This window comes from Aulonocara sp. 'chitande type north' Nkhata Bay, linkage group LG11, assembly GCF_057382095.1.
Source record: "Aulonocara sp. 'chitande type north' Nkhata Bay isolate Kocher_YH1m ecotype deep benthic linkage group LG11, A_spYH_male_GT1.1, whole genome shotgun sequence".
NCBI classification, from domain to species: domain Eukaryota; kingdom Metazoa; phylum Chordata; class Actinopteri; order Cichliformes; family Cichlidae; genus Aulonocara; species Aulonocara sp. 'chitande type north' Nkhata Bay.
Genome location: NC_141354.1, coordinates 18,617,587 through 18,630,955, shown reverse-complemented (window position 1 = coordinate 18,630,955; position 13,369 = coordinate 18,617,587). Strand labels below are relative to the sequence as shown.

Below are 13,369 nucleotides of genomic sequence, written 5' to 3'. Positions count from 1 at the left end.
ATTCATTTAACAGTTATTGTTCTTTTTAATGTTATACTTCAACCCGTTCTCACTCCCAAAGCGTAACATTTTACGCTAGGTGATAAATCGTCACCATATTACGTTTTCGGCTACCCACCACGTTCCTAAATGACGACCTCGAAAAAGAACGAGTAAACCTAGACTGCAAATACTTACACTGTTGTGAAATAGGAAGTTCTCGAGTGGAAACCGTCGTGGGCCAGTGGCGCAATGGATAACGCGTCTGACTACGGATCAGAAGATTCTAGGTTCGACTCCTGGCTGGCTCGCTCTTTTCCACTCTCCTCATATGTAAATTTAAGAAAGCTTCCTTGTTTTACTTTCACTTCCGTAGAACGAATTACGTCTCCATCTCCACGAGATCGTAGGTATTGTGATGGTTCTGACACAACCTCTAATAGTTATAACAATAATACTTATCTGTGTTTATCCAAGAAACTTTGTCTTCCCCCAAACAACCAAACTGAACTGAAGCTGTACTTGTTGCCAAGAAAATTGACTGATTGATAACTGATCGATTTTGATTCTTTGTACCACATTGAATTGGTCAAATCTTTCTAGAAATTCCAGCAAGTTCAGGCAACAGGCCTGCCTCTTTATTCTTCTGGTCACTAGCAAACAATATAATCAATACATCCACTATTTCTTGGAATTATACATCTCTAGCAAGTCATCCAGCATTTAACTCTTATATAAGAGAATGAAGGCTAAAAATACGACGAGCCAGCCAGGAGTCGAACCTAGAATCTTCTGATCCGTAGTCAGACGCGTTATCCATTGCGCCACTGGCCCACGTGACAGACTCAGTGCACACCTGCAATTCGTTAGCGTACCACTCTTCCTCTCTTACGTTAAAAGGCTCCGTTGGTCAGCAGATGTCGCTGTTGAGCTTTACACAAATAAGGTGGCAGGACGTCTCAAGCTAATTGTCGAACACACTTTTTTCTCAATATACTGACTTTAATCTCAGAATTCTGAGAAAAAGACACCAATTATGAGATTAAGTCTGAGAATTCTAAGGTTAATCTCAGAGAAAAAATTCTGAATTCTGAGAAAAAGTCAGACTTTTTTCATAAAAATTCTGGAAAAGAAAAAAAGAAAGAAAGACGTGGCTACTTTTTCTGTCTTTCTAGTGGTCCTAATCCTCTTCCATAAGAACAGGCAAATCAGACAGAAACACTAGTTACATTTCGTCACAGAGTGCCCACCACAGCAATAAACCAGGTAACTACACTCCCAAAGGCAAACTAATATTAATGGTTTATTTTCACCATCTTTCGCTAGCTCACCTAAATTAACCAATCTGTGTCTAACCACACAGACTAGTCCCGCCTTCTAAATCGGCAGCTAAAACTAATGTATCACTTTGGTGATTAAGGTGAAATAAAGGTGAAATGTGGATAAAAAGAGATTAATTCTGAGATTAGAATTCTGAAAAAAAGTAAAAATTCCAAGAAAAAAGCCAAAATTCTGACTTTAATCTCAGAATTCTAAGAAAAAGACACAAATTCTGAGATTAATTCTGAGAATTATGAGATTGATCTCAAATTTCTGAGATTAGAATTTTGAGGAAAAAAGTCAGAATTCGGAGATTAAAGTCATAATTCTGGAAAAGAAACAAAAAAGAAAGACGTGGCTACTTTTTTGTCTTTCTAGTGGTCCAAATCCTCTTCCATAAGAACAGGCTAATGACAATACAGAAAGAAACACTAGTTACATTTCGTCACAGAGTGCCCACCACAGCAATAAACCAGGTAACTACACTCCCAAAGGTAAACTAATATTAATGGTTTATCTTCACCATCTTTCGCTAGCTCACCTAAATTAACCAATCTGTATCTAACCACACAGACTAGTCCCGCCTTCTAAATCGGCAGTTAAAACTAATAAAGGTGAAATGTGGATAAAAAGTTGCTGGAAAGGTGCCAATGTTGTTTTACCAGCTACAAATATCCATCACTACCTGAGCATACTATTACAACAGGCTTTTAAAGATTTATTAATAATATTAAATATTATTATTTATTAATTTAATAAATATTGGTTATTTATTAACCAATGACTTGGTGTTTTTTCTTTAACATGTTATAGGTAAGGAAGTTGATCATAGAGACAATTGGTCTTAAAGGTGCACCATGTTTATGTATCTTCGGTAAACCATACAGACTTGGTGTAGATTCCTCTGGGTATAACCTGTGGTATGAGGTTCGGTCAATAGCATTGTCTATCACCCTCTTTCTATAACCACTTCCTGGGTCTTGTTTCAGGGGCTCATAAGACCTGCAGTCAGCTGAGCCTGAAGATGTCACGGTCTGGCTGGGGCAGACCGTATGTGTTGCAGAGGAGGACTCAAACGCAGACCAAAACGTGGTGTGGATTAACAAAACAAGCCGTTTATTGAGACTAGCAACGAGGGTACAAAATAATAGGGCATCGGTGAAAACTAAACAATAACCTAAACTGGGTGAACTAATAACAAAACATGAAAAACCTTAACCATAGTGAACTGACATGGGTACCTGGAGATAAGACATGGATGAGCAGACGACCTGAACATGGCATGCAGAAAACAAAGGGCTTAAATACATACATGAGGTGATCAGGGGAAGTGGAGACACATGGGGGAACAGCTGACTGACATAAACCTAATGACAGGACCAGGAGAGGAAAGCTAAATACAATGAACAAAGAACACATGACACTGTCAGAATAAAACAGGAAACATTAAAACTAGACATGACAACCCGAACTTGACAATGTAAGACACAGACATGAAACACATGAAGAGCAGGGGAGATTTACCATAGTTGGAAACACGAGGGGGAAATAATAACTAGAAACACTTAGGCATGATAACAAATGAACTTGAAAACCTGAAGGGCTTAAACATAAACTATAAACATCAAAATGAACTAAAACTCAAAACACTGGGTCATAAGACCCAGGATCGTGACAGAAGAAGTCACTTGAATGAGTGACAAAACGTTTCTCCCACTGAAAACGCCACATCCAGATGAACAGAATCAACTTTTTGGAATCACTGTTGTCAAGACTGTCTCCAGGATCCACCCCTTAACTTCAGTGAAATTCTGACTGCCATGAAGACAGTAAGTCGAAGTTTATAACATAATAATAATAATCATCCTGAAGGCTAATCAAAGTTTATATATACTTAACCCAGCTATTTTTAATAAAGTAAATTAAAGTTAGGAGAGTTGTGAGCAAATTCTAATTCATATTCTATTAGCTAATATACAGCATTGTGCGACAAGCTATTATGTAGCAAGCTATCATATGCAACCCTGATAATGTTAAATACTACACGGTTTGTTTAACATACTAGTTTGCACATTGGGACATGAGCAAATAAAGTAAGAGTAGCACAATTAATTGCCCATCAGAGACTGACCGAGTTTTTTTGTCCTTTTTTGAAACAGAATGGATCCTAGATTTAGAAGAAGGAGAGGGGACGGCTGTGCCAGTCTCTTTGACACAGAAGAGGCCATGACAGTCAAAGCCGAGAAAAGCCCATGGGCCTGAGCTCTCTCACCTGAGAAGGTAAAAGAGTCAGCAAGGATGGCTGTTCTGTCAAGGTGGGGGACCCTGATAATGAACACCATCTTCTGCAGTTTGGAATCTTCAGGGGCCATAAGCTTCAGACTGGCTGAAAATGTACTGGATTATGCTAGGTATGTGGTTCCTCTCTCACACACACAAAATATAAGTTAAAAGATTATTGTACTTTTATTCTCTGTTATCGGTTTAATAGAGAATTTTCCTTCCTGCTGGCTGGATCCACGCCTTACCAGATATTGACCAGAGGTGGATTTCCAAAACCTTGTACAAGTGGTTGCGCTTTAATCAATCAGAGGTGGACCACACAAAGGTAGACAGAATGTGCAATTCACTGACTTCAAGTGCTCTGCCTGCACTGGAGCAGTACTTTGGCCAGCCCCTGTTCCTTTGGATGGATAGGACGCTGTGGCGTGTGAGGCTGTACTGTCCACATCCAGACTGTTGCAAGTCAGATCTTATATCTGCTGGACTACATTAGTAGATCAAGCTCATAGTTGATATCGGCAACTCTTATTACTTGGCTTCAGAATATCTTGCCTGTAGGAGCTGCAAACAAAAGATGATCAGCTGGAGCCACACCATCATTTCCCAGCTAGATGTTGGCCATCGCAATTCCACTTCCCATGTCTTCTGACATACTGTACAAGCTGGGATGTGACATCCAGGTTGTGTTCTTCATGCATCAGCGTAGGTTGGGAAACAGAAGCAGCCAAAAAAAAGCAACTGGAGGAAGAGCATGCTAAAAGCTGGCTTGAGAAGCAAATTCAGTTTCTCACTGCCTGCAGGACCTAAATATCATTGACTGATGCAGGTATATGCCCAAGATGTCCTCAGCAGGCTGGATAAAGTGAAGGCCTCCATCACATCCCTGTTTGGACAGGCTATCAAAATGGACTTCGCCAAGAAGATTGTGAGGAAGCTGGCAGGTGAGCCCCGGTATACAGCTGCTTGGGTAACAAATGTTACTAGGAGATTTGCTACTGGATGCCCAACTGATTCCCACGCTCTCTACTCTGGTTTCATGGCCCAAGTCACCAGCTACATCTTTTTGTGGCATGACAGCGACCTGCAATGACTCAGGGCAGCTAAGCCCACAGAAGCAAGGAAACAAGTCACATGTGCCCTACAGAAGCAGATGTGACAAGCTACATCACCAAAGCAGAGATGAGGACGGTGAGGAAGTCATGCTCAAGCAGTTGACTGAGGCATAGGATGGAGAGAGGAGCTGCAACACTTTTGTTGTCCCTCTGATCCACTCTGCAAGGATGCCAGAAATCTGGAAGACCCTACGAAAAAAAATCCCTGCCTTGAGTATGAAGGGTTCCTATGGTTCCTCACCCACCTGCAGCTGCTTGGCTGGTGGATGTGCCTTACACCACCCAGCACTATTATAAGAGGAAAAGACAGAAGGAGAAATATAGTGACAGTTATGTAAGGAAGACTAATAAAATCATGTGTAAACAGTGTCAGCAGAGGGGGACTCTACCACACACCAGCAGTAATTTGGCATTTGGTACTGCCAAGCCACAGCTGCCATGACTCTGGCTGAGTGGGGGGCTACTAGCTCATATAAAGCATTGGGTGCAAAATTATTATTAGTGGTGACAAACATAAGGCCTGGGGGTCTCAATCGGCCCACTGGATGGCTTTGGAAAATATGAAGAAGAATATGGGGGCCTACATTTTTTACTTAACCCTGTATTTTAAGTTTACAGCTTTTGTTGGTGATAAGAACCCCGACCTGCCGCATACACCCACACAGAAATAGTTAAGTAATTTGTCCCACACGCCATCAAACTGTTTAACTCCTCTCTGGAGGGGAGAGGGAGGGGAAACAGGAGGACAAAGGAGGGGGGAACAACTAAGCTGCAGTGCCTCTTCACCTCACTGTGCAATACCTTGTGCAATACTTTTTGTAAATAGTCAACAGTGCAATAGACTCAATACTTGAAATGTGCAATTCACTTGTATTTTTATTTTTATTCCTATTTATTCTATTTATCCCCTTTGTATATTTTATTTATATTTGTCTCTGTAATTATATATGTGTGTGTATGTGTGTGTGTGTGTGTGTGTATATATATATATAATATTCTGTAACTCTGTAACTTCTGTCGGTGCTGTGCTTTTTTGGAAATCGAATTTCCCAGAGGAACCCACCCGAGGGATTAATAAAGTTCTATCTTATCTTATCTCTTATCTTAAACAATTAAATGAAAGCAGTCGAGAACTTGATAGATTATTTACCTTATCAAGAGAGAAGGAGGCTATTACAAAAGTATTTCAGTTGTGTGGTTGTTCTGCCTTTGTTCTGCAGGGATGGCCCAACTGAAACAGATTAAGCTCCCAAGTGGTTCCATTTCCTTGTTACCTCTGAAAGAAACCTACCCAGCTGCCTGCCCTTTCCTGCCTCCTCCCATTCTCTTGTACCTCACCAACCTGTGATGGGTTCATGGATGTGCTTTACACCGCCCAGCATTATCATAAGAGAAAAGGGCAGGGGGAGAAGAACAGTGGCAAAAATGAAGTGGTACGCAAGGAAGAATAATACCATCACATGTAAACAGTGTTGGCAGCAGTTGGTGCTGCCAGGCCACAGCCACCAAGACTCTGACTGAGTGGAGGGCAGGAAGAAAGATGCTCTACCCTGACTCTAGTACACTGCATATTTAATGTAATTTCAGTTTATTATAGACCATAGAAGTGATCTGTTCATTGTGGGTTATGCCATATTACACCATAACCCAGAAGTTCTTGTCTATTGTTCAATTTCGCCACGTTTCTCTTTTGTCTTGGTGCATGCTCAATCATCCAGGTAAGGAAATCCCAGAAGGCTGGACTGAAGGAACAGGGAGAAATAGCCGAGGTATGCCAAATTGCACAAGGACTGGACTGAAAATCAGTGGCAACAGGTCTGACAGAGTGATTAATCCAAATTTTACATTTTTGGTTTGTATTATTGGTGTTTACTGAGGAGCCAGGAGAGCTGTACAGCAGTGGGTGTTTACAGCCATCTGTATAACACAGTGGAGGCTTCTGTCATGCTTTGGGGCTACATTTGTGGTGGTGGAGATCTTGTCAGAATTGATGGAATTATGAAAGCAGGGCCATCAGATTTTGGTCCACCACACAACAACATCTTTTAAAATGTCCAATTAGTTACAGCTTCATTTTTCAGCATGACAATGACCCCAAACACAGAGCCAATGCAGTAAAAGAGAAAGATGCACAGAGGAAGACTATCAGTTATAGATTGGCCTCCACACTGAAGCGGTGTGGGATGCTTGTGACACAGAACAGGACGCAGCCAACATCCAAAGAAAATATCGGCGTAACTTCTTAGACAGGTACTAAATCTGTTTTTTGGTTTGTTTGTTTGTTTTTTGTTTATATACTCTATCCAGAAAATCAGTGGACCTGTTTCCAATTTTCCAAACAAAATATAGAGAAATGAAGGAGTGGCTGTACATAAATGTACAGTAACACAGAATACTTTGTTTTTGAGTTGGAACTAATCTTCCAGTTCCTCGACAAGTTTCGACATATGTTGTTATTTTATACATTGAGCAACACATGTAAGGCAGTGTGCATGTCCACAGGAATTTGTGTGCTGCTGCTGCGTAGGTTGAGCTACACCCTGGTCACATGTCATAGGAGGATGTTTTGGTAGCTTATGATTGGATTCCTGTTGCCTGTGAGAGTTTGTCCTGAGGCCTTTTTAGCTACAAGTAGGCTACACTGACACACTTTATTTGAATAGAAATTGCAGTTGGCATTCTTTGTCTGCACTGAATTGCTTTATAGGATGTTACATAATCTCCTTCTGTGTCTTTCCCCCCTCTTTTGTACACTATAGCATATACATTTAACAGGTAAAGGAGGTGGAGACGTCCCATTTTGTGGAATAAATACAAACAAATCTTATTATTAAGCTCCAAATTGTTACTAATTTAGTTTGTGTAAATCACAGGTGTTACAGTTGCTTTTACAGTTGTAAATGACAGAATGCCTTTTTTTCCTCTAGAAAATACACGAACACGTGCAAAGAAGAAAGGTGTACAACCCGAATTTGTAGCTAAAATTACCCCCTCATGTCCCACCTATCCTACCTCATTCTTTCCAGAAGCGAGCGCACGCACACCTGCACACGCTCACACACACATACATCTCTGCAATCCCGCCCCTTCGGTGAACTCCCCCAGTGACGTCAGCAGAGTCCTCCCAATGCGGGGGCTTTGTGGATGGGCTCCGGCTGCTCCGTGCAGAAAACGTGCAGTCAGCTCGTGTGGTTGGTCGCACGCGGGGACAAACAAACCGAGCACCGCACGGAGGGAGAGAAAGAGAGAGAGAGAGAGAGAGAGAGAGAGCTGCTGTCACTAGCGCTGAATTCAAAGATTAAACGCAGGGGTTCAAGGAGACTACGAGGAGGAGGGGGCATGCATGCATGCACTGATCTGTAAGAGTAGATTTTCTTGTTTGGGTTTTTTTTTCCAATCCAGGGAACTGAAAGTGGAGAACTGCTGATGAAGCTGCAGGCGCACTGAGGCGCTGCCTGGATTGTTTTTGCGTCTCACTCCCGGCATTGTTGCTCGTGTTTCCCGGGATGGAATAATTCCTTTCTTCGCTTTCATCCAAGGAATACCTGCGAGCCTACCCTCACCGCTCTCCATGGTGCTTGAAGGGTAAGCAGAAACCGAGGTGTCAGTGCATTGTTTGTCATCAGCGCACGGATCTTCTCCACGCCTTTGTCCAATCCGGTGATTCTTTATGCGTTTGTCACCTAAAAAGCAGTGATGCACATTTGGATGCATAGAAACACAACCCCCCCGCCCTTTGCTTCTTGTTTCAGTAGAGAGATGGACGGCATCGGGAACACCATGCAGAAGAAGGCTGCCGAGCTGGAGCGTCTGGCCGAGGTGCTTGTCACCGGGGAACAGCTCAGGTATGTCGGTCGGTTCAGCTCCAAGTTCTCGTAGAATTCACAGGGTGTAGCGTCCTACCTTGTTTTTGGCAAAGTTTGTGGTACCTTTCGTGTGATTTGACAGCTTTAATAGCAAGGAATTCCTAGCAGTTTTTAAGTTACTATGCATGCTCATGTCAGCATGTTTTGGGTACATGTAAAAGGCCATGACAGTAAATAAGGGAAGCGGGTTTTGGGAGATATTTGACAGCAGGTTAATAACCATGCAATCACGTGGCTCCCTCTCCATGCAAACGGGTACAGCAGCCTGTTTTTGTTTTGTTTTTTTGCCCCACTGCACCATGCACAACCAAACAAAGACATGCATAACCTTCCTCGTGCACGCTGTTGCTCCTCATCTCCACTATGTAACGCATTTTCACGTTACTATATCACTTTAATGTCCAGAATCTGCAGGATCCTGCTTTGCAGCATTCATTTCTGGTGCTCCATCTATACAGTGCCCTTTGAGCCCCGCAGAGAATGATGAACTTACTAACCCGGTGTCATTATCAAGCCCTGCCCATTCATCCTATCAGGGATTTGTACCAACACTGCTAGCAGTGTTGTTGACATGCTGTACCCTTTGACCCACTGTACTGTAAAAAAGAAAAAAGAAAAAAAGACTACATAACCAGCAGTTCATTCACTACTTCATACCCCCAGCAATGAATAGAGGCCCAGTTGGTAAAGCATGGCATCAATGCCTGGAATTTCAGCCCCCAACTGTACTATATGGAAATATGTGGCTAAAGTATGTTTTTGTGGTTGTGTTTTGAAGTATGTTGCTTTCCAAAAAACCACAAGCAGTATCACTTCAGTCTTCCTAAAGAGATTAACAGTTTGCTTGCAACAGTTTTCCCTGTTTATCATTATATGCTCACCATGTGTGTGTGTGTCAGTGTCCTTGGCACTGCTGCACACTGAGATTGCCAGCTGGCATTGTGGTCAGTGTCAGTGAACGAAAGGTTGGTTGTGGAGGCTGTTCCAGGGTCTCCTGAGATGCCGCTGTTCTGGGGGAAAGGACTCAAGGTTGTGGCTTGTAAGACTTGCTCTCTGGCCTAAATCTTAATTCCTGACAGTTTCAAAGATGTCTTTTTGTCACTGCCTTGCTTCACGCTTGAACAGTTCAACTGTTTGATGGATTGCAAAAAAAATTGAATATAATAAAATAAAATGAATTTGGTACACATATAGATTTTGGTGCCACATCAAGCTTGATGGCTGCTTTTTGGATGGACAAACACTGAGGAATAAATAAAATTTTATCTGTTGCCATCGCCAGGTCAGCGTTTCCCATACTATGGATAGTGCATGAATAGAAACCAAAACTGTTCTTGGCTGCTTTTTTGTATGTATGTATGCATATAAAAAATGACCTTCAGTGAATATAGTAAACATTATTTATGCTTGCAATCAGCATGTTAAATTGCCTTTGTGAGCATTTAGGAATGCTGACGTTAACATTTAGATTAATGCGGTGCAGTGGGTAAGTGCAGTCTCCTTCAGTGGCTAGTGTGGCTATAGAAAGTCGGAAAAATTGTGTCAGGCACTGTCCTTTATTTCTAACACTCAGCGAAATGAAAACATAGTCACTGTTTCAACCCGGTTTCATTACCTCACTGTTAAATCTTGTGGCCACCGTATAGTTATAGTACAGGGCAGCCAAAAATCACGAATCAGTGCTGTGCAAAGGTCTCGGGCCACCCCTGATTTCTCTATATGTTCTCTATTTTCTTATTTCTTAAGGACATGACTTTAAGAGACTTTTCATCTGTTCTGGATAGTTTGGGGTGGTTTTTTAGGATCACCACTTGCCCAGTTTTCCACACCATGCTGCAAAGTCTTCAGCTAATAACACCTTGTTGGTGCACAAGCACAATTTTATCTTTGGCATTTTTCATATATTTAACTAAAGAAATGCAAGAAAAACTGGCTGGTAATACACAGTGCCTAAAATACAATTAAAATTCATTCTTGGCTAAGTTTTCTCTTATGTACAGTATTTGTTTTATACTCGAATGACTCAAAGGTCAGTGTTAAGTAGCTTCACAGACAAAAAAAAATTCCTCCGATACAAGGACTAAAGTGAAAATGAGGGTAACAAAGCAACCAATGTCAAAAGAAAAATTTTGAAAGACCTTCAGAAAGCCTGGAGAACTATTGCTCAAGACCAATTAAAAAAATACAATTAGGTCTGGCTCCTTGGAAGCAAAATATAAGGAGATAAGGGATGCCAAAACCTTTGGACAGCACTGTAGCTTGTGAATATTTGTAATTTGTTTTGTTTCATATTATTAATGAGAGTTTTCTGATTAAACATGACCCATGGTCCTTCTCGGTTTCCCTTCGCTGCATCCTATTTAAAAAAAAAAAAATCCTGGAAACACTCTTACACACGGGACAGTTTAATGTCTGACTTTCTCCTTTTGTGTTTGGCTGCAATTCCTTTGTTTTTTTAGCTTTGTCCTGGAGTGTTTGCTCATACCAAACGCAATGAGAGATTTAAAAACGTCACATTCCCTTTCAGTCTGAGAACCGCAGCATTCATAAGTATAAGATTACACTTTGCTGATGAGAGCAAGCAGTGCCCACACATTTGTTAGCTCACTTTATCATGAGTCAAGCTCATGGAACATGAATGACACAGTTTCCGTTACTGATAACAGCAGACTGTTTTAAAATGTGTTATCACTTGTTTGTGCTCTATCGTGTTGACTCCTTGTATCACAGAACAGATCTGTTTCAGGCAGATGGCTTAAAAACAGACAGAGAAGCAGCTATATGGAAGAACAGGCACATGCAGCTGTTGTAGTAAGTCTTGTGACCAGTTCATAGCTGTGAATAGATAATGTGTTGCACTGTGGCTGAGTCTGATGGTTATTAAGTGTTCATGAATGCTTCCAGCCTGGGACTCAGCATGCCAGTAGGCAAAGACTCTTTGAGAAAAGCTTCTCCCTGTTACTGTGTGATTCAGCACAAGTTAAAGAAATGAAACGACTTTGCTTTCTGCTTCCTCTCGAGTTGAATTTATGTGAGGATTAGACCGGAGCTAAATACACAGAGAGGATGATGTCAGGATTGCATGGATGCAAAGTCTCCAAGTTTTTCAGAGGAGCTTGTTTGCCCATCGTGAGTCTTGGCAGTAGAGTTGGGTCGGCTTGGACTAATGCTGTCATAGCTAATCCGGCGTGATGCTAGCCAGCTGCATACAGACTCAGCATGAAGTGGAACTAGCTAGCTGGAGGAAGCTTGGCTAAGACTGGTGGACTGTTTCACAATACCTAGGTTCAGCTAGAGGTCACTGTGAAGCCAGCACATGAAGGATCTACACCAGGGGTGCCAAACATAAAGCCCGGGGCCCAGAATGAGCCCAGCAAAGACTTCAATCCAGCCCACTCAATAGCTTTCAAAAATGTGAACAAGTGCATTGATTTTTAACTTTTTAACTGTATTTTCATAGGTTTTACTAATAAGTCTTCCCAGCTACAGAAAAGTTATTAAACAAACAATTAAATGACAGAGAAGTTCTTATTTTTCACTATTTACTATAGAAATGTCCACATTTGCTTTTTTTTATAGTGCGCTCACATTTTAAAAACAAGAAACTTGAAACTTTAGATTTTATGTATGCAGGACAGTGTGGGAATGGGTTACCAAAGCTTATCATGCAGAAAACCGAGATGTACTGTTGAACTAACACTTTGATTTCTTATATCAAGAGATCTCAGGGTTTAAATGTTTATTTAAATGTTTTTACACTGGCATAAGGAGGAGTTTCACTGGTTTGATCTCAAGATCAAAGTGGGCGGTATCTGGCCCATGATGGAAATTAAGTTTGGCTTGAGAGGTTCATCATGTGATCATGCAGTCAACCTTATAAATCCCTGCAGATAGTGTTTGAATACTGTGTTTCATCTCAAACCAAAAATATGCATTTGCTGTGTTTTCATTCCACTTTAAATTTCAATTGTGATACCCTCACATCGATAACCAAATCAGGACATGTAGTCAGCAACAGTGCTTAGCTGTTTGTTTTAGAACAATATGAGCAAAATGAGTGTAAAATGATACACCATGCTGCTCTGGTCTCTCCTCACTGTTATTACAGTCTCTTTATATGTTACAAAATCAATGCACCCTTTCAGGTGCAAAACAAACAACAACAACAACAACAACAACAAACCCAATTTCTGGTGTAATTTCTAAGGACTTGTGCTGAAGTCAGATTTTCTTCCCCTCTGCTACTTGTTTACAGGCTGCGGCTCCATGAGGCGAAGGTGATCAAGGACCGGAGGCACCACCTCCGGACTTACCCGAACTGCTTTGTAGCTAAGGAGCTCATTGATTGGCTGATCGAACACAAGGAAGCTTCAGATCGAGACACGGCCATCAAGATTGTGCAGAAACTTTTAGACCAGAGCATCATTCACCACGGTAGAGCTTTGTTTCTGTGAGAAAGTGTATGCGTGTGAGAGTGGATTTTCCATTTTCTATAACAGCAAGGGTCCCTCTCTCACCCTCTGTTTTCTTCCTGACATTTTCTGGGAACAAGCCGTCCCTCTTAATGGATGATTCTCTGGGTCTCCTGGCCAATTTGGCTCCAGTGGAGCGTCTCATACCTGCTTCACATTTGACCACTGACAGAGGCCTTTTTCCTCTTAAGTTATTACTTAGACAGAGCCAACGTATAGAAACTAGGCTATAGATTAATGACCGAATGTCAAAACCCAGTCTGTGATCCTGTAACGCTTCTATACAGTCTGAAAGAAAACATCAGGACAGCTTTTGTTTCTCTGTGTGCATCTGTGT

General features: G+C 41.5%; 1 protein-coding gene and 2 non-coding genes across 4 annotated transcripts in view; 2 read left to right on the top strand and 1 right to left on the bottom strand.

The window, feature by feature from the left end:
* Positions 1-217: 217 nt before the first annotated feature.
* Positions 218-290, top strand: trnar-acg (transfer RNA arginine (anticodon ACG)). The gene has a single exon. It is a non-coding gene; the product is annotated as a tRNA-Arg (tRNA).
* A 450-nt stretch (positions 291-740) lies between these two features.
* trnar-acg (transfer RNA arginine (anticodon ACG)) lies at positions 741-813 on the bottom strand. The gene has a single exon. It is a non-coding gene; the product is annotated as a tRNA-Arg (tRNA).
* Positions 814-7,846: 7,033 nt separating this feature from the next.
* Positions 7,847-13,369, top strand: part of deptor (DEP domain containing MTOR-interacting protein) — a 42,775-nt gene continuing 37,252 nt past the window's right edge. Inside the window, exons 1-3 of one of the 2 annotated variants that reach the window (XM_086310888.1) lie at positions 7,847-8,279; positions 8,450-8,539; positions 12,816-12,994. In XM_086310888.1, the coding sequence (XP_086167014.1) occupies positions 8,266-8,279; positions 8,450-8,539; positions 12,816-12,994 (283 nt within the window). In that variant the 5' untranslated portion in view covers positions 7,847-8,265. Of the gene's footprint in view, positions 8,280-8,446; positions 8,540-12,815; positions 12,995-13,369 lie in introns of both variants that reach the window. The other variant, XM_086310887.1, reaches the window with a different exon arrangement.